General features: G+C 41.3%; 1 protein-coding gene across 3 annotated transcripts in view; it reads right to left on the minus strand.

Moving 5' to 3' along the window:
- The window catches only part of LOC133557479 (protein AF-17-like), a 95,074-nt gene that overhangs the window by 26,137 nt on the left and 46,605 nt on the right, over positions 1 to 22,332 (minus strand). For 2 of the 3 annotated variants that reach the window (XM_061907970.1, XM_061907957.1), the window contains 3 exons: positions 12,612 to 12,711; positions 9,276 to 9,354; positions 4,641 to 4,789 (listed from right to left, as the gene is read on the minus strand). In XM_061907970.1, coding sequence (XP_061763954.1) covers positions 4,641 to 4,789; positions 9,276 to 9,354; positions 12,612 to 12,711 — 328 coding nt within the window. The remainder of the gene's footprint in view (positions 1 to 4,640; positions 4,790 to 9,275; positions 9,355 to 12,611; positions 12,712 to 22,332) is intronic. The other variant, XM_061907966.1, reaches the window with a different exon arrangement.

The following is a 22,332-nucleotide window of genomic DNA, read 5'->3' on the forward strand; positions in this document are numbered from 1 at the left end:
GTTTCCACGTGGTCAACGAAGATCGGTGACGCCGTTACCGGGTACAAACCCACTGGATAAGTACGGTAAACGATCACGATGTGCCGTCTGTCAAAGCACATGCCACTGGGCAAAGGACTGCCCGCACAAAAAGCACGAACAAGTAAGATTGACTGAAAATGACAATTTGGATGAAGTTAATATCACGCTGTTAACGAATGATCCCCAGTCTAAAGCTGAGATTTTTATGACTGAAGCAGCAAGCTCAGCGATCATAGACACCGCCTGCACTCGCACAGTGTGTGGAGAAAAGTGGCTTGAAAGTTTTGTACATAATCTCAATGAAAAGCAGGTAAATAAGCTAAGAAGTACAGAAAGGTCTAGCAACAGAATGTTTCGTTTTGGAGATGGAAATGTGATTCATTCCACCAGAAAAGTGCATCTACCTGCTAAAATAGGATGGACAAAGTGTAACATTGAGACAGAAGTTGTCAAAGTCAATATTCCACTCCTGCTGAGTAAAACATCATTAAAAAAGGCAGGAACTACGTTAGACATAGAAAACGACAGGGTAGTGATGTTTAAGCAGCAGATACCTCTTCAGTTTACCAGCTCAGGACATTACTGTGTAGACATAAGAGACAAAGATGACATGGAATATCAGATTCAAGATTTATGTGCTGGAGATGAAGTCCTGATCGTAACAGAAAACATGTCCACAATCGAGAAGAACAAGGTCCTCCTCAAACTTCACAGACAATTTGGCCATGCATCAGCAGATCGCCTGCATAGGCTAATTCAAAGTTCAGGGAACAAAGACCAGGACTGTCTCAATATTTTGCAACAAATAGTGGATACATGTCACACGTGCCATAGATATAGCAAGACAAAGCCAAAGCCAGCTGTTGGTTTGCCTCTTGCTTCGGAATACAATGAAACTGTGGCGGTGGACCTGCACGAGCTTGAGTCAGGCATTTGGTATTTACATATAATGGACCATTTCACACGTTTCAGCGCTGGAAATATTGTGAAAACCAAGAAATCTTCTGTAATTGTCAACTCTTTCATCCACACATGGATAAGTGTCCATGGTCCTCCCAAGAAGCTCTTCAGTGACAACGGAGGAGAATTTAACAATGTAGAGTTCAGGGACATGGCAGAAAACTTCAATATCGAGATCAAGACAACCGCAGGATACAGCCCATGGAGCAACGGACTGTTGGAACGTCATAATCAGACACTCACGAACATCATCCAGAAAGTTAAACACGAAAAAGATTGGGACTGGAGTACTGCCTTGGACTGGGCCTTAATGGCTAAGAACTGCATGCACAGTGTACATGGTTATAGTCCACATCAACTGGTATTTGGTCAAAATCCTAATCTTCCCAATGCATTGGTAAATGAGCTACCTGCACTAGAGGGCACTAGAGTGAGCACAAGAGTAGGAGAACACATATCAGCTCTGCATGCCTCAAGGAAGGCTTTTACTGAAGTTGAATGTTCAGAGAGGATAAGAAGGGCATTAAGAAAACAGCTTAGACACACAGATGACACAGGAGAAAAGGTTTACTATAAACGAGGAGATAGTGCAGAGTGGAAGGGACCAGGAGTGGTGATTGGTCAAGATGGAGCTGTTGTGTTTGTAAGACATGGAGGTATTCTAGTTAGAGTTCATCATTCACGACTTAATAAGGTGCACACACAGATTAAAGACAAGGAAATTACACAAAGTAAAGTTCACACTGAAACAGGATGTGAAAAACATGAAGAGAACATAACCGCTGATAGTGACACAGATGCTTTACACATACCATCATGTAGCTCAGATAATGAAAAAAACACAGACAGTGAAAGTGAACATGACAGTGATGGAGAGGGAAACACAAGTGAAGGTGTAATTCAAAGTGATGCACCTCAAATGAATCACAGTGCCTGTGATAATCTTCTCCCTGCTTCTAATGTGAAGTTAAAAACAGGACAGATTGTAACTTACGTGAAAAGAGATACAAGTGTAACATGTAGGGCTAAAGTACTCAGTAGAGCAGGTAAAGCAACAGGAACCTATAAAAACTGGTATAATGTGCAGCATATTGAGCCGGATGGCAGTACTGGACTAAAAGAGGCTGTTGACATGTCGTGTGTACAGCATCTTAACACTGAGTCAGCTGTCGGGGAGGCTGATGTACTCATAACAAAAGACATATCATTTGATGCAGCCAAACAGGCAGAGATAGAAAGCTGGAAAAGCAATAATGTTTTTGAAGAGACTGAAAATACAGGACAAAAGTGTATCTCTACTAGGTGGGTCTGTAGTTTCAAAGAAAGTGACACTGGTATTGTACCCAAAGCCAGACACTGGTATTGTACCCAAAGCCAGACAAAAAGATTCACCAACCTGTGCTTCTGAATCTCTAAGGCTATTGCTAAGTGTCATTTGTCAAAATCATTGGAAAGTCCATTCCATGGACATTAAGTCTGCCTTTTTACAGGGTATGGAGTTGTCGAGAGACATTTATGTCAACCCTCCTCCAGAAGCTAACTGTAAGGGGGTTATTTGGAAACTAAAGAAGTGTGTGTATGGACTTGCTGACGCATCTCTCTACTGGTACAACAAGGTGAAGGAAATCATGCTGAGCACAGGCGGTAAAGTGTCACAGGTGGACCCAGCAGTATTTTATTGGCTGGATGATGAAAACACAGTGACAGGTGTACTCGCATGTCATGTAGATGATTTTATGTGGGCAGGCTCATCAAACTTTTCAGAAAATGTGATCCCTAAACTGAAGTCTGAGTTCCAAGTGGGACGTGAGGAACATGACAATTTCTGCTATTTGGGAATGGATATTCCATCCATCCATTTTCTACCGCTTATTCCCTTTCGGGGTCGCGGGGGGCGCTGGCGCCTATCTCAGCTACAATCGGGCGGAAGGCGGGGTACACCCTGGACAAGTCGCCAGCTCATCGCAGGGCCAACACAGATAGACAGACAACAGTCACACTCACATTCACACACTAGGGCCAATTTAGTGTTGCCAATCAACCTATCCCCAGGTGCATGTCTTTGGAAGTGGGAGGAAGCCGGAGTACCCGGAGGGAACCCACGCATTCACGGGGAGAACATGCAAACTCCACACAGAAAGATCCCGAGCCTGGATTTGAACCCAGGACTGCAGGACCTTCGTATTGTGAGGCAGACGCACTAACCCCTCTGCCACCGTGAAGCCCGGGAATGGATATTGAAACTGTTAATGATTCTGTACAGTTGCATCAGCACAGCTACATTGAAAGTCTGCATCCCATTCACTTACAGCCAGTCCGTGCTCTAGAAAGAGATGCTCCTCTTAATGAAACAGAAAAAGAACAACTCAGATCAAAAATAGGACAGATACTCTGGGTTGCAAAACAGACAAGACCTGACGTAATGTTTGATTCTTGTTGTCTGGCATCTAGTCTAAAGAATGCGACTGTGCAATCAATTCACAATGCTAATAAGTTAGTTCGTAAACTTAAAGCTGAAAAAGTGACTTTAAAATGTCAACATTTGGGAAATGATACTGCCTTAAACCTAACTGTATTCAGCGATGCTTCATTAGGAAATCTTCCTGATGGAGGTACACAAGGGGGTATGTTGATCACCCTAATGGGAAAAGGAGGTAAATTCTCCCCCCTTTTCTGGCAGTCCAAGAGAATTCGACGTGTGGTGCGAAGCACCCTTGCCGGAGAAACTCTGGCCATGTCGGATGGAATAGACAATGCAGTGTTTCTTGCCCCCCTCTATTCTGAGCTCACTACTGGCACCGCTGGTCTAAATGCTCCAGCGTTAGTTTGTGTGACTGATAATCATTCTCTCTATGATGCTCTTCGATCAACAAAACAGGTAACAGAGAAAAGGCTTCGGTTAGATATAAGTGTCATCAAAGAACTTATTCACAACAAAAAAATACAAAAGGTACTTTGGTCAGCAACAAAAGCTCAACTGGCTGACTGTCTTACGAAAAAGGGGGCATCACCCTTGATGCTTTTGAAAGCATTGAGTGAAGGAAAATGGGTTCTTACCTAAGTTGATTGTATTGTTTCTGTTTAAAAAGACATGTATTTGTTCTTAAGAAACATGTGTTGATTGTATTGTTTCTGTTGTTTAAAAAGACATGTATTTGTTCTTAAGAAACATGTGCTATTTATTTTTTTTATATAAAAGATAGGGAGATTGTTAACATGTTTCTCCATATACTGGGTTAACGCATGCGCAGTGTTTATGGGCGCGATACGGAGTTAACGCATGCGCAGTGTTGATTGGCGGGAAGGAAAAAAGTGTTTCCGGTTTTTCCTCTGTGCTGCAGTTGATTAAAAGTTGTGAACCAGAATAGACGTCGTGTTTATTCACCATATTTAACACCTAGTACACGCACACCTTAAGTAAATCAGGCCCTAATAGCTCTAAATTTCTTTGCGGAGGTCTAAATTTTTTCTTAGCGGCAAATAAATGGATGAATGGGAAAATATTGCTCAGTAATGCATTTAAAAACAGTAACTACTGTTATTGTGTGTGAATAAAATAATTTATGAAAATATTATTTGTGGTGCCTAGCTTCCAAAGATATTAGCACATAACACATCCCACAGAATCAGAAAGCTATGGACAGGATGGTGTTACTCACTGTTAACTCCCATCTCTCCATTGCCATGTTTCTCCAGCAGGAGCTCAATGTGGGAGCTGGACTGGGGTATGTTCTCAGGACACGCTCGAACTCCTGCACCTAAGCCATCTCTCTGGTCAAACAGGAGGGGAAGGGAGCTCATCGGAGACCTAGGCATGACGGAGACAGCGACAAGGAGAAGGTGGTAAACTTTCAGCCAGTCTACGAATGGGTAATATGGCCTAACATCTATATTGCGATATATATTGCAGCCTCTTGCAAAACAATATATATCACAATATACAAACCCCGTTTCCATATGAGTTGGGAAATTGTGTTGGATGTAAATATAAACAGAACACAATGATTTGCAAATCCTTTTCAACACATATTCAATTGAATGCACTACAAAGACAAGATATTTGATGTTCAAACTCATAAACTTTTTTTTTGCAAATAATAATTAACTTAAAATTTCATGGCTGCAACACGTGCCAAACTAGTTGGGAAAGGGCATGTTCACCACTGTGTTACATCACATTTTCTTTTAACAACACTCAAAAAACGTTTGGGAACTGAGGAAACTAACTGTTGAAGCTTTGAAAGTGGAATTTTTTCCCATTCTTGTTTTATGTAGAGCTTCAGTCGTTCAACAGTCCGGGGTCTCCGGACACATTTTCGATGGGAGACAGGTCTGGACTGCAGGCGGGCCAGGAAAGTACCTGCACTCTTTTTTTATGAAGCCATGCTGTTGTTCCACTTGTCTTGCTGAAATAAGCAGGGGCGTCTATGATAACGTTGCTTTGATGACAACATATGTTGCACCAAAACCTGTATGTACCTTTCAGCATTAATGGTGCTTTCACAGATGTGTAAGTTACCCATGCCTTGGGCAATAATACACCCCCATACCATCACAGATGCTGGCTTTTGAACTTTGCGCCTATAACAATCCGAATGGTTATTTTCCTCTTTGTTCTGGAGGACACCACGTCCTCTGTTTCCAAATATAATTTGAAATGTGGACTCGTCAGACCACAGAATACCTTTCCACTTTGCATCAGTCCATCTTAGGTGAGCTCGGGCCTAGCCAAGCCGGCGGCGTTTCAGGATATTGTTGATAAATGGGTTTGGCTTTGCATAGCAGAGTTATAACTAGCACTTAAAGATGTAGCGACCAACTTTAGTTACTGACAGTGTTTTTATGTAGTGTTCCTGAGCCCATGTGGTGATATCACTTACACACTGATGTCGGTTTTTGGATGCAGTACCGCCTGACGGATCAAAAGTTCGTAATATCATCGCTTATGTGCAGTGATTTCTCCAGATTCTCTGAACTTTTTGATGGTTTTACGGACCGTAGATGGTAAAATCTCTAAATTCCTTGCAATAGCTCGTCGAGAAATGTTGTTCTAAAACTTTTCGACAATTTGCTTACAAAGTGGTGACCCTGTCAGGCTTGCCACTGACAGTTTGTTTGTGTTTTAGTTTTTCCTCAGTGTGTGTTTAGTATTTCCTGTTTTTAGTTCCTGTCAGTGCTCTTATTTTATCTGTTTCCTGTTTTTTTCCCTGTGCGCTGTTTCTCCTCAGCTGCGGCTGATTGGCACCTGGCCACACCTGGCGTCAATCAGCCCGATCCTATTTCTACCTGCTTTTGTCCTCCAGTCAGTGCTGGATTATTGTCATGTCGATGTCGCTCCTGTCGTGTCGTGCCGTGTCTTGTATTTGCAGCGTAGCGGTAAGTTATATCCGTCAGATGTTTGTATCTTACTGTTTTTTGTTCCCTGCTTCCAGTCTGTTTTGTACTACACGTTACAACTTCTGTTTTTCTGCTCGCTACCCGCCAGCTTCCATGCTAGACCCTTTTTGTTTTTGCTAGCTTCCATGTTAAGCTCCTTTTATTTTCTAGCTCCTATGCTAGCTCCCTTAGTTTGTTATCCGCCTTGTGCGTTCTTTTGGTTATACCCCTTTGGTTTGTTCTTGTTTTAGTATTTTTATTAAATCATGTTTTCTCACTCCATGCCTACCTCCATCTCTGGGGTTCCTCACAAACTAACTCTGACAGACCCTCACCCCATCCTTGTTTGTGAATTACTTAGCATTTCATGGAAGCTGCTTTTATACTCAATCATGGCACCCAACTGTTCCTAAATAGCCTGCACACCTGTTGGATGTTCCATATAAGTGTTTGATGAGCATTCCTCAACTGTAACAGTATTTATTGCCACCTTTCCCAACTTCTTTGTCACGTGTTGCTGGCATCAAATTCTAAAGTTAATGATTATTTGGAGGGAAAAAAAAAAGTTTATCAGTTTGAACATCAAATATGTTGTCTTTGTAGCATATTCAACTGAATATGGGTTGAAAATGATTCGAAAATCATTGTATTCCGTTTATAATTACATCTAACATAATTTCCCAACTCATATGGAAACCGGATTGGTAATATTTGCTTACATTCATTTATTTGCTAGCACAGGCCAACTGTAAATAGTGTTGCCAATATCCCATATTTTGGAACAAAAGTATGCATCCTCTATTTACCCTAAAAAAGAGTCACATTGTCCCGAGTTACTCTGAAAACTAGTTTGTTAAATGTCAATGAATCAATGACAGAACACTTTATATAACATTTTATGGAAAAATTACTCTCAGCATGTCATTGCTCTGACACCAATGAGAGAATTAAATAACAAAATTCACCAACGTTATTGTGAATCTTTTGCGATTCACATTTCGTATTTTTGTAGCAGCGTGCGCAGGTTCCATCACCCGCCAGAACTGCATCAGGAAGGGAATCCGGTGTAAACAATAAACTAAATCATTATGCAATTGTCTCGCAGTGGCAGGCCCTCATGGAACTAAAAGTTATTTGTTTAATTATTTTAATGTTGTTATTTTGCACTAAAACAGAAATTACGGATCAATTTGATTACTCCAAAATAAACATTTTATTTTAAAAAGTACCAATGATTGTCACACACACACTAAGTGTGGGGTAATTATTCTCTGCATTTGACCCATCACCTTTGATCAGCCTCTGGGAGGTGAGGGGCGCAGTGGGCAGCAGCGGTGGCCACGCTCAGGAATCATTCTGGGTGATTTAACCCCCAATTTTTGATGCTGAGTGCCAAGCAGACTTTTTTTTTCAAGCAGTTGACAATCCTAATTGAAGACCAAAGTTCTGGTATAAAGAGAGGGATTGTTTACAGCCTCCTATTACTTTTCTTGTCTAGGTTGTACCCGCCTTCCGCCCAAATGCAGCTGAGATAGGCTCCAGCACCCCCTGCGTCCCCGAACGAGATCAGTGGTAGAAAATGGATGGATGGATGTACAAACCCCGTTTCCATATGAGTTGGGAAATTGTGTTAGATGTAAATATAAACGGAATACAATGACTTGCAGATCGTTTTCAACCCATATTCAGTTGAATATGCTACAAAGACAACATATTAGATATTCGAACTGATGAACATTTAATTTTTGCAAATAATCATTAACTTTAGAATTTGATGCCAGCATCACGTGACAAAGAAGTTGGGAAAGGTGGCTATAAATACTGATAAAGTTGAGGAATGCTCATCAAACACTTATTTGGAACATCCTACAGGTGTGCAGGCTAATTGGGAACAGGTGGGTGCCATGATTGGGTCTAAAAATAGCTTGCCAAAAAATGATCAGTGTTTCACAAAAAAGGATGGGCGAGGTACACCCCTTAGTCTACAATTGCGTGAACAAATAGTTAAACAGTTTAAGAACAACGTTTCTCAAAGTGCAATTGAAAGAAATTTAGGGATTTCAACATCTACGGTCAATAATATCATGAAAAGATTCAGAAAATCTGGAGAAATCACTCCACATAAGCGGCAAGGCCTGAAACCAACATTGAATGACCATGACATTCGATCCCTCAGACGGCACTGTATCAAAAACCGACATCAATATCTAAAGGATATCACCACATGGGCTCAGGAACACTTTATAAAACCACTGTCACTAAATACAGTTCGTCGCTACATCTGTAAGTGCAAGTTAAAGCTCTACTATGCAAAGCGAAAGCCATTTATCAACAACATCCAGAAACGCCGCCGGCTTCTCTGGGCCCGAGATCATCTAAGATGGACTGATGCAAAGTGGAAACCCAAGACTGTTGAGCGGAGACCCCGGACTGTTGAACGACTGAAGCTCTACATAAAACAAGAATGGGAAAGAATTCCACTTTCAAAGCTTCAACACTTTTCTTTTCTTTTAACAACACTCAATAAACGTTTGGGAACTGAGGAAACTGAGTGTTGTTAAAAGAAAAGGTGATGTAACACAGTGGTGAACATGCCCTTTCCCAACTACTTTGGCACGTGTTGCAGCCATGAAATTAAAAGTTTGTTATTATTTGCAAAAAAAAAAAAATTAGTTTATGAGCTTGAACATCAAACATCTTGTCCTTGTAGCATATTCAACTGAATGTGGGTAGAAAATGATTTACAAATCTCAGCTACAATCAGGCTGAAGGTGGAGTACACCCTGGACAAGTCGCCACCTCATCGCAGGGCGCAAATTTTGTATTCCGTTTATATTTACATCTAACACAATTTCCCAACTCATATGGAAACGGGGTTTGTATAAACAACTTTTAAGACAAGAGATGAAGGTAAATACCAAGTGACATACTGTGATGAAAGACTCTCCCTTGGTGAGTTTCCTTGACATGGGAAGTGACAGTCATCAAGTTCTGACTCTGTGGAAAGAGAAAAGATTTGTTTTTATAGTTAATTGTAATTTGTTGTAAAGAAAATCTTGGCGTCAGTACAAATGGGCTCTTAATATTGTGTGCAAACTATAAAATTGCAGCTACTACAACCTGTGGTGTTTTTCTACGTCGTGGAACACGCAGCACACGACTGTAATCTGCCACAACATTTTTGGATTATAGCAGGGATCAACAATGCATGCAGCTCTTTACTTCCTTCGCCCTGGCTCCCTTTGGCTTGCCTTTAAAACCAAAATGTCAATAAATAATGGCTATAGCATGTTGACATTAGGAATAGGAACCTTTCAAATTTGAAACGATTTTGTACCAATTCGTGGTACCTGAAAATCGATATTGGTACTCAGTCATCAGTCAATCAATGTTTATTTATATAGCCGGAAATCACAAGTGTCTCAAAGGGCTGCACAAGCCCTTTGAGACACTAAGGGCAAGGAAAAACTCAGAACCCAGTGGGAAGTCAATGTGAATGACTATGAGAAACCTTGGAGAGGGCCACAGATGTGGATGGCACCCTCTACCCCCTCTAGGGGAGAGGGTTACCAATTTTCACTACTTTATTGCTTGTTCATATGGTGATACATCTTAATTTTTTTAGGAATACAAGATTGTCCTTTAATTTATTCATTATTTAACAGCGGGCCGATAATTATAACTGCTGTGCAGATTTTATATCTAGTTTTCTTACACTTTTGAGTCTTGCATGCATGCATTCATTTCAGTTTGCCATAATCAGGAAATAGTCTTTACTACTAAGTTAAAGTTAAAGTACCAATGATTGTCACACACGCTAGGTGGGGTGAAATTTGTCCTCTGCATTTGACCCATCCCCTTGTTCACCCCCTGGAAGGTGAAGGGAGCAGTGGGCAGCAGCGGTGGCCGCGCCCGGGCATCATTTTTGGTGATTTAACCCCCAATTCCAACCCTTGATGCTGAGTGCCAAGCAGGGAGGTAATGGGTCCCATTTTTATAGTCTTTGGTATTACTCGGCCGGGGTCTGAACTCACAACCTACCGATCTCAGGGCGGACACTCTAACCACTAGGCCACTGAGTAGGTACCACTACCAGTCTTGTATTTGTTGACTTCTAAAAGGTGTTTGTATTGTAAGTATTGCACTTATTGAACACTAGAAGTTTGATTGGAGGCGTTGAAATTGTCAGGTAATATCGCTATTGCTAATCTATAACATGAATGAAATGAAAATTAGCATCAAGGTAGCACAAATGCAAAGTAGAGCACTACTTTTGAGTTCTTTCTGTCAGGCTTTGTTGGCATGGAAAGTTGCAGCAGTCGGCCCGAGTCCGCCATTAATACACCTGTTTGCCCCTCCATGTGCCTGAGGAGGTGCCGAGTCTGCAACTAGTAATGGCGTCTCGTGTAACAAAGGTATCGAAATATGACAACTTTTAAATTGTTTTTGAAACGGTACCTCGTAGTGGCGACAGGATTCGGTCGATATTTGGGAAAACACAACATTTAGTACCTATCCCTAGTCAATGCGCACACAAAGGATTCTGTCATTGCACTGATCGCATCCTTCTCGCCACACTGATTGCATCCATTTTTGCGTAAATGTGCGAGTTTGCATGTACCTTCCAAACATGCTAAATATAGACGCAAAAACAGCTAGCGGTCGCAAAAAACCTTTTGGCTTGATCACTCACTAAATAATAAAAACTGCATCCCCTCCTCGTACTGTAGGCATTCGGATAATCATCATATATTCTGTAAATGCATGAAGACAAACACGCTAACTCGGTTGCGTGAGCTACTTTTGCCATTTAAGAGACAAAATCCTCGGCATAAAATCTTAGTAGATCAGCTCTGTGTGTGCTATGAAGTTTGCATGATGATGTCCAAGTAGGGCTGGGCGTTATGGCCTTTTGGTCATATCTCAATATTGTTAGGCCATTTCACAATACACGATATACATCTCCATATTTTGCCTTTATCCTTGAATGAACACTTGATGTATATAATCACACCAGCACGATGATTCTGTGTCTACATTAAAACTTTCTTGATCATACTGCATTAATATATGCTCATTTCAAACTTTCATTATGCAGAGAGGGAAATCACAACTAAGTCAATTGACTAAAACTGTATTTATTAAAGAGTTATTAAGCAGTGGCACAAACATTCATGTCATTTCCAAAACAGAAAGTGCAAGATTGTCAGAGACATTTTTTAAACAAGCTATTAGTGCACTTTTGTGCATGATGTCACTAAAACAACACTTTGTACTTTGTTGTTCCTTGTACTTTGCAAACGTGTTGTTTGAACAGTTTCTTAAACTTGATCATGTTGAGTTTGAGTTTATTTTGAAGATACATGCATAAAACATGATGCATAACAATTTGTTGTTTCTTTATTCAACATGTTCAAACTAAATTAAAATGCACTTTTTGTACAGAACACCAACCACTACAATAGTTTCAAACAAATTAAGTGCACTTTTGTGCATGTCACACAAGATATTTCCAATAAGTGTCAAATAAAAATGAGCTGTATAATAGGAAATCAAATAGTGTATGTCCTTCACTATGTGGTAGGTTCCTGCGGACGTTATCTCCTTCTGTTGTTGACTATCTTTTTCATCAATGTTGATGTGGAAATGGTTGCTTCGGCATTTTGTTGGTGTGGCACCGAAAGGAGATGTTGACATGCACTCTTCATTCTCTAGCAGGTGACTTTTCAAATGATGCTACATTAGGCTGCTACTTTTGTACGCTTTTGCCACATACTCGACATATTACAGTTGTATGTTCGACATATTCCCGCTTGAAGCCAAACCACCGCTATACGATGGACCCCCTGCTGTTTTTCTTGGTAATTAATTGTTCCTCTATTTGTTACCAGATTTGCACCTTCTTTCTCTCGTATTACCACTCGCACAGCTCCGTTAGCACCACAGCTAATGTTACCATGCCGCTACCTCTCTACTCCATGAGGGCGTATACATATGTGGCGTATATGTTTGAAGGTGCGCTTGTTTTATGTCTCTGTTAGAAGGAGAGACAAGAAAGACTGAGAAGAGCCTGCAGTGTAATGCCCGCAGTTAAAAGCAACGGCATGAGAACGTATACTCGAATATCAGGATATAGTCATTTTCTACATCGCAGAGATAAACCCGCGATATATCGAGTATAAAAGTATATCGATATATCGCCAAGGTGTCCATATCGGACTGTTAATGTCAAAGACCACGTTTCTGGCTCATACCTGGTAGTGAAGTCGGGGCTTGGCTCAGTAGTGGCGGCAGTGTGGAAAGACCACTGGTGAAAGGTTGTGAGGATGTCACGCTGCTATACCCTGTAAGCACCTAAAAGTTTGTAAAAGAGAATGTGAGAGTCTTAGAGAAGGTATTTAGAATCCACAGTTGAATCATTTCATAATTTAGTAAAACATACTAAATAACAGAAAGAGTCTCGGTCCTACTTTTTCACTTCCGATACGATACTGATATTAGGGCCTTGACCAATGGCCGGTACGATATCAGCACAAATCATACACACCCCATTTCCATATGAGTTGGGAAATTGTGTTAGAAGTAAATATAAAGATTTGCAAATCCTTTTCAACCCATATTCAATTGAATGCACTACAAAGACAAGATATTTGATGTTCAAAATCATAAACTTTATTTTTTTTTGCAAATACTAATTAACTTAGAATTTCATGGCTGCAACATGTGCCAAAGTAGTTGGGAAAGGGCATGTTCACCACTGTGTTACATCACCTTTTCTTTTAACAACACTCAATAAACGTTCGGGAACTGAGGAAACTAATTGTTGAAGCTTTGAAAGTGGAATTTTTTCCCATTCTTCCCATGTAGAGCTTCAGTCGTTCAATTGGTCGGGGTCTCGGCTGTCGTATTTTACGCTACATAATGCGCCACACATTTTCGATGGGAGACAGGTCTTGACTGCAGGCGGGCCAGGAAAGTACCCACACTCTTTTTTTACAAAGCCACACTGTTGTAACACGTGCTGAAGGTGGCTTTGCATTGTCTTGCTGAAATAAGCAGGGGCGTCCATGAAAAAGACGGCGCTTGGATAGCAGCATATGTTGTTCCAAAACCTGTATGTACCTTTCAGCATTAATGGTGCCTTCACAGATGTGTCAGTTACCCATGCCTTGGGCACTAATGCACCCCCATACCATCACAGATGCTGGCTTTTGAACTTTGCGTTTGATAAAAGTCTGGATGGTTCGTACGACACGATGTAGAATATTTCCAGAAACAATTTTAAATGTGGACTCGTCAGACCACAGAACACTTTTCCACTTTGCATCAGTCCATCTTAGATGATCTCAGACAACATCCAGAAAAGCTGGCGGCATTTCTGGATGTTGTTGATGAATGGCTTTCGTTTTGCATAGTACAGTTTTAACTTGCACTTACAGACGTAGCGACGAACTGTATTTATTGACAGTGGTTTTCTGAAGTGTTCTTGAGCCCATGTAGAGATATCCTTTAGAGATTGATGTTGGTTTTTGATACAGTGCTGTCTGAGGGATCGAAGGTCACAGTCATTCAATGTTGGTTTCCGGCGTGGAGTGATTTCTTCTGATTCTCTGAACCTTTTGATGATATTATGGAACGTAGATGTTGAAATCACTGAATTTCTTGTAATTGCACTTTGAGAAAAGTTGTTCTTAAATTGTTTGACTATTTGCTCACGCAGTTGTGGACAAAGGGGTGTACCCCGCCCCATCCTTTCTTGTGAAAGACAAAGCATTTTTGGGAAGCTGTTTTTATACCCAATAATGGCACCCACCTGTTCCCAATTAGCCTGCACACCTGTGGGATGTTCCCAAAAAGTTTTTGGTGTGCATTCCTCAACTTTATCAGTATTTATAGCCACCTTTCCCAACTTCTTTGTCATGTGTTGCCGGCATCAAATTCTAAAGGTAATGATTATTTGCACAAAAAAAAAATGTTTATCAGTTTGATCATCAAATATGTTGTGTTTGTAGCATATTCAACTGAATATGGGTTGAAAATGATTTGCAAATCATTGTATTCTGTTTATGTTTACATCTAACACAATTTCCCAACTCATATGGAAACAGGGTTTGTATTAGCCCCAGGTCCAGTGGACATGCACATGCATCTTCCCCTGTTGCCATTTATAATACAAAGTAGCGTAGAGTTTTAACTTATATCTGTCAGTAGACTCCATATGGTAGTGTTAACAATTACGGGGAGAAGACGCAGTCAAAGTCGAGGCATGTAAATAAGACCGCCCACATAGCGCATCCTGAAGAGACAATCAGAAAGGGGCTCGTAGATGGTCTGGAAAACATAATCCATGCAAAATGTTTGCCAAAGAACTATCATTACATGTTATGTAGACCACAAGAGAGAATATTTAACAGTAGAAAATAAATCATAGCAAATGAATGGGATGGATGACCCCTTTAAATTGAGGTCATGAAACAGTCAATTGTTGTTTCTGGCTATTTTCTAATATGATTCTGCCTTGGAAGATGTGCATGTGTAAGTAATTCATCCATCCATCCATTTTCTACCGCTTATTCCCTTTGGGGTCGCTGGTGCCTATCTCAGCTACAATCGGGCGGAAGGCGGGGTACACCCTGGACAAGTCGCAACCTCATCGCATGTGTAAGTAATATGCAACTAAAATGATTTAAAACGTGTTAATATTTTGCTCTGTCATCCGGGAGGAGCGCAAAGTAAAGTCGCTGCTACTCCACATCAAGAGGAGCCAGATAAGGTGGTTCGGGCATCTGGTTATGTTGCCCCACCGACAGCTCCCTGGGGAAGTGCTTAGGGCATGTCCGACCGGTAGGAGGCCATGAGGAAGACCCAGGACACGTTGGGGTGACTATGTCTCCCGGCCTTGGGATCCCCCGGAAGGAGCTGGACAAAGTGACTGGGGAGAGCGAAGTCTGGGCTTCTATGTTTAGGCTGCTGCCCCCGTGACCCAACCTTAGATAAACAGAAGAAGATGGATCGATGGTGTTTATATTTACAAATGTGCTGTTTTAGACTGCAATATTGTTCAATTAAGGACGCTTATTACTATGGATGTATTGGTATTGTGAATATTGCTATATTTCGGTTTCAAAATGCTAGCAATAATGTTGTTGTATGAACTTGGAGTACACCTGTCAATGTGGGGTTTTATTGCGAAGTTATTAAATAAATGGGCTACATATCCCATGATCCTTTGCGCAGTGCGAAACCTCCTGCAAAGTTCAAATCAGAAGTATGGATACATTTTGGTTTTATCTGAGAAAACATGATGTTGTAGTCTCTCGTCAGTCCGATGAATGAGCAGACACATGGTGTTACTCCTCATGTGGGAGCACGGACACGGAAACGCGACGTCCACAACAAGGATTACCAGTTGGTGAACCGTCACTCGGAAAATATCCTTGATGTGAAACATGGAAGTCAGCCAGGTCAAATATCAATTTGTGACATTATTACATTAGTAAAAGGTAAATTGCCAGTTAACCTTGTGAGAATCCGTATTCTCCTATCAAATTCAAAAAATGTCCAGTGCAGAGGACGACGCTTCTCAGGCAGTTAAAAGTTGTAAGACACGAAACTGAACATTATTGTTTTACACTTGAAAAAAGGCATGTTCACATTGTCACGTTAAAGCAGTGCTTCTCAATTGTTTTCTGTCACGCCCCCCCTCGGAAGAAGAAAATATTTTGTGCCCCCCCCCACACTCTCCACTGTGACTGTAAATAGCATCATTTGTCTATAAAATTGTTATAACTATACCTCTGCATAACATTGAAAGCTTATTACCATTAAAGGAAACAACACACCGGTCTTTCCTCGTCCCCTACCGTGGTTACAGTGAAGCACTTCATCACGTTCTGGTAGGGGGAAAAAAACAACAACTTGTTCCCAGAGGTCACATCGCACCACGCCCCCCCAGGTGGGCCTGCCCCACTGTTTGAGAAGCGCAGCTTTAAAGACACCCCACCAAAGTTACTTGAAACACTTAATGTTCCTGTAGTATTCTTTGCACTTAAAAATATTTGTTTGTACTAATAATTATGATTAGAACATTTCAGCATTATGTTTGTGTTCAATTACAGTAAGGGCCGTATTTACTAAAAGGTTTACGTGTACTAAAACACTTGCAAACTTGTTACCACACGCAAAGCTGAGCTACTAAATGTGTGAAAAGTGGATTGCATCTGTTAAAAGTGAGCAGAATAAAGTGTGCAATACATTTTGAGTCTCTGTCGTCATTATTATGCAGAATATGTGCTGTTTATCAAAACACCCACAATATGGGAAGAGAAGACTCAAATATAAAAATTTTGTAGGTGCAATGTGATTTATCAAAACTCATCACAATTTTGCGCTTAGGCATGTGTCCTACGTCCACACACTGCTACAGGATCAGCGCTCGTGCTGCAAAGAATGGACAGAGGAGAATCCTCCGTCGTTTGTGTGTGTGTGTGTGTGTGTGTAAACATTTTGGACAGTAGAAATATAAAAATATTGGACATATCGTCTATTCAGCTACAAAATGTTATAATTTATAGCTGCTGGAGGATTTAAGGGGCTGATTAAAACTCAATTCAATTGGTCCGTTTTGGTGTCCTTTAGTATCTTTTAATGACCCTCCTTTCCTTCCACATATAATATTAAAATATTTTCTTATTTGAAAAAAGCTGCTTCAAGTATGTATTTTTGCGTTTTGAGCAGAGTAAGTGCAGCCTCCCGACAATGCGACAAGCGGTAAGAAAAAAGGAAATAAGGTGGTGTTAACGTAGATGCACTGCAGGACTGCTGCTAGATTGCCCTTAAAAAGTGGTAGAAGACTCCTGCATGTTTGAAAACATAGCAAAACGCCACAGGTCATACTTGCCAGTCCTCCTGATTTTCCCAGGAGACTCCCAAATTTCAGTGCCCCTCCCGAATATGTCCCGGGGCAACCATTCTCCCGTATTTCTCCCGATTTCCACCCAGACAACAGTATTGGGGGCATGCCTTAACGGCACTGCCTTTAGCGTCCTCTACAACCAGTCGTCATGTCCGCTTTTCATCCATACAAACAGCGTGCCGGCACAATAACATAATATGTGCGGCTTTAACACACACGTAGGTGAATGCAAGGCATACTGGGTTAACAGCCATACAGGTCAAACTGAGAGTGGCCATATAAACAACTTTAACACTGTTACAAATATGCGCCACACTGTGAACCCACACCAAATAAGAATGACAAACACATTTCGGGAGAACATCCGCATCGTAACACAACATAAACACAACAGAACAAACATCGAGAATCCCTTGCAGCACTAACTCTTCCGGTACGATACAATATACAAACCCCGTTTCCATATGAGTTGGGAAATTGTTAGATCAATCAATCAATCAATCAATGTTTGCAAATATAAACGGAATACAATGATTTGCAAATCATTTTCAACCCATATTCAATTGAATATGCTACAAAGACAACATATTTGAAGTTAAAACTGATAAACATTTTTTCTTTTTTGCAAATAATCATTAACTTTAGAATTTGATGCCAGCAACACGTCACAAAGAAGTTGGCAAAGGTGGCAATAAATACTGATAAAGTAGAGGAATGCTCATCAAACACTTATTTATTTACTACTTACGTATAAAACACTACACGGTCTAGCTCCAGCCTATCTTGCCGATTGTATTGTACCATATGTCCCGGCAAGAAATCTGCGTTCAAAGGATTCCGGCTTATTAGTGATTCCCAAAGCCCAAAAAAAGTCTGCGGGCTATAAAGCGTTTTCCATTCGGGCTCCAGTACTCTGGAATGCCCTCCCGGTAACAGTTCGAGATGATACCTCATTAGAAGCATTTAAGTCTCACCTTAAAACTCATTTGGATACTCTAACCTTTAAATAGACTCCTTTTTTAGACCAGTTGATCTGCCGTTTCTTTTCTTTTTCTCCAATGTCCCACTCTCCATCGTGGAGGGGGTCCGGTCCGATGGCCATGGATGAAGTACTGGGGTCCGGTCCGATGGCCATGGATGAAGTACTGGCTGTCCAGAGTCGGGACCCAGGATGGACCGCTCGTCCAGTAGGGACCCAGGATGGACTGCTCGCCTGTGTATCGGCTGGTGACATCGCTGCGCTGCTGATCCGCCTCCGCTTGGGATGGTTTCCTGCTGGCTCCGCTGTGGACGGGACTCTCGCTGCTGTGTTGGATCCACTATGGATTGAACTTTCACAGTATCATGTTAGACCCGCTCGACATCCATTGCTTTCGGTCCCCTAGAGGAGGGGGGGTAGCCCACATATGTGGTCCTCTCCAAGGTCCTTATAGTCATCATTGTCACCGACGTCCCACTGGGTGTGAGTTTTCCTTGCCCTTATGTGGGCGCACCGAGGATGTCGTTGTGGTTTGTGCAGCCCTCTGAGACACTGGTGATTTAGGGCTATATAAGGAAACATTGATTGATTGATTGATTGATTTGGAACATCCCACAGGTGTGCAGGTTAATTGGGAACAGGTGGGTGCCATGATTGGGTAAAAAAGTAGCTTCCATGAAATGCTAAGTAATTCACAAACAAGGATGGGGCCAGGGTCACCAATTTGTAAGCAAATTGTCGAACAGTTTTAGAACAACATTTCTCAACCAGCTATTGCAAGGAATTTAGGGATTTTACCATCTACGGTCCGTAAAATCATCAAAAGGTTCAGAGAATCTGGAGAAATCACTGCACGTAAGCGTTGATATTACGGACCTTTGATCCCTCAGGCGGTACTGCATCAAAAACTGACATCAGTGTGTAAAGGATATCACCACATGGGCTCAGGAACACTTCCTAAAACCACTGTCAGTAACTACAGTTGGTCGCTGCATCTGTAAGTGCAAGTTAAAACTCTACTATGCAAAGCAAAACCCATTTGTCAACAACACCAAGGAACGCCGCCGGCTTCGCTGGGCCCGAGCTCATCTAAGATGGACTGATGCAAAGTGGTAAAGTGTTCTGTGGTCTGATGAGTCCACATTTCAAATTATATTTGGAAACTGTGGACGTGGTGTCCTCCGGAACAAAGAGGAAAATAACCATCCGGAATGTTATAGGCGCAAAGTTCAAAAGCCACCATCTGTGATGGTATGGGGGTGTATTAGTGCCCAGGGCATGGGTAACTTACACATCTGTGAAGGCACCATTAATGCTGAAAGGTCCATACAGGTTTTGGAGCAACATATGTCATCCAAGCAACGTCATCATGGACGTCCCTGCTTATTTCAGCAAAACAATGCCAAGCCACGTGTTACAACAGCGTGGCTTCGTAAAAAAAGAGTGATGGTACTTTCCTGGCCCGGGTGCAGTCCAGACATGTCTCCCATCGAAAATTAGTGGCGCATTATGAAGCGTAAAATATGACAGCGGAGACCCCGGACTGTTGAACAAGAATGGGAAAGAATTCCACTTTCAGAGCTTCAGCAATTAGTTTCCTCAGTTCCCAAACGTTTATTGAGTGTTGTTAAAAGAAAATGTGATGTAACACAGTGGTGAACATGTCCTTTCCCAACTACTTTGGCATGTGTTGCAGCCATGAAATTCTAAGTTAATTATTATTTGCAAAAAAAAAAATATGTTTATGAGTTTGAACATCAAATATCTTGTCTTTGTAGTGCATTCAATTGAATATGGGTTGAAAAGGATTAGCAAATTATTCTATTCCGTTTATATTTACATCTAACACATTTTCCCAACTCATATGGAAAAGGGGTTTGTGCACCCCCCTCCCCCCCATCTCCCGAATTCGTAAGTCTCAAGGTTGGCAAGTATGCACAGGTAGGACCATGATAACATGAATGTGCAGTAAATGAGAGTGTCTCTGTGGTATTGCCACATACAGTATAGTGCACACAAAATCCTCATTTAAATAAGCAGTCTACACCACTTCTCAATTGCACACGTTGAGTTAGTAAATCGCATGCAACACACCCACTAATAGTACACATTATCTTAAAGATTGCATATGCTGATTAACGCATGGGGTTTGGATCTTAGTAAATCAGGCCCTAAGTGTGTTTACCCTTAACATTCCAGCCACTTCATTTTAAACACTACGGAAGTTGTTACCAAGCCTTTACTTTTTAACGGAAGTTGTTACCAAGCCTTTACTTTTTAACGGAAGATGTTACCAAGACTTTAATTTTTATGTCAAAACCACAATAATATCCAACCGTGACCTTAACAGTGTGACAATATTGTACCGTGAGATTTTGATATTGTCACATCCCTACTTATTGCAAATATCTAGATTGTTTGTTATATGTTTGCTCTGCTGCTGTGTACAGTAGTTGCTGGCTACTCGTAGCCTACCATTTCTACATTTTTGTTAACTGGCTGTTGAACTTTGCACATGCTGATGCTGCAGGACTGCTTGTATAAGAGATTCTAAAACAGTGGTTCTTAACCTGGGTTCGATCGAACCCTAGGAGTTCGGCGAGTTGGCCTCGGGTTCGACGGAGCCTCCGCCGCGTAGGTCAAGATACACCCGACTCATCATGTAAATAAAAACTTCTCCCTATCAGCGTATTACGGATACGTCAACAGCGGAAGTCTGATTTGCTGGGGGGTAATTTGTTGCGAGTTAACGCACTGTTAGTTTTGTTCTTTGAACAAGTTGATATTCATGCACGGTTCATTTTGTGCACCAGTAAAAAAACAGTAAACTTTGTCTCGAATTTGAAAAAAAAAAACCCCACATTTTATTTTTTCTAGTCATTCTCATCGACGTCCCACTGGGTTGAAAGTTTTTCTTTGCCCTTATGTGGGTGCTAGGGGTGTAACGGTACGTGTATTTGTATTGAACCGTTTCGGTACGGGGGTTTCGGTTCGGTAGGGGGGTGTACTGGACGAGTTTCTAAGCTAAAGTCTTAACAAGCTGCTTTGCTTCTTCTGCCTCAGTCTCAGGACCCAGCATTGTCCCACCCACACAACCATCTGAATGGTTACATATATAGCAGTAACAGCCAATCAGCACTGCGTATTCAGAGCAGTAACAGCTAATAAGCAGTGCGTATTCAGCGCGCAAGTAGTAAATGCTTCAGCGTGGAGCAGATAGGTGTTTAGCAGGTGAGAATAAGGCAGCGTACTCTCCCCAAATGATAATAAACACCTCCCAGTCAACTACTACTAACATCACTATGAGCCCGTTGACCTTCTAGAAACTTAAACTGCAGCTCACCTCGCTCGCAGTTCTGGCTTTAGGTGAAGGTTAATTAGCTTTTAGCGTAACGCTAGCTCATTTTGCGGTGTGTGTGTGTGTGTTTTACGGACAGAAAAGCTTTGAATGGGAAGGTCGCTGCTATCACATGTTGATAAAAATATAACATTTTCATAATAAAAATCAACTACAGGCTTCCCAAATGCTGTGATAATCTAAGCATGATGAGTTGAAGTGAAGTGAATTATATTTATATAGCGCTTTTTCCTCAAGTGACTCAAAGCGCTTTACATAGTGAAACTCAATTTGAGACAGTTTAATGTTGATTAACGTGGGCAGAATTATTATGGTGTTCCCAATGTTAAAATGATAAAGCCATTGTATACAAATTTGGTAAATAAATAACCCAAAAATGTATTATTTTGTTGTTTTCTTACTGTACCGAAAATGAACCGAACCGTGACCTCTTAACCGAGGTACGAACCGAACCGAAATCTTTGTGTACCGTTACACCCCTAGTGGGCGCTGATCCGCGGATGCCGTTGTGGCTTGTGCAGCCCTTTAAAGACACTTGTGATTTAGGGCTATATAAATATAAATTGATTGATTGATTGATTTTCACCAAGGAAAAGTTTGGTGAATGCGCATATGAAACTGGTGGGGTTCAGTACTTCCAAGGAAGGTTAAAAACCACTGTTCTAGAGGCAAGCAAATATATTCCGATACAGATATCGGTCCAACACCACAACTAAATAATAT

Source organism: Nerophis ophidion, linkage group LG01, assembly GCF_033978795.1.
Source record: "Nerophis ophidion isolate RoL-2023_Sa linkage group LG01, RoL_Noph_v1.0, whole genome shotgun sequence".
NCBI classification, from domain to species: Eukaryota; Metazoa; Chordata; class Actinopteri; order Syngnathiformes; family Syngnathidae; genus Nerophis; species Nerophis ophidion.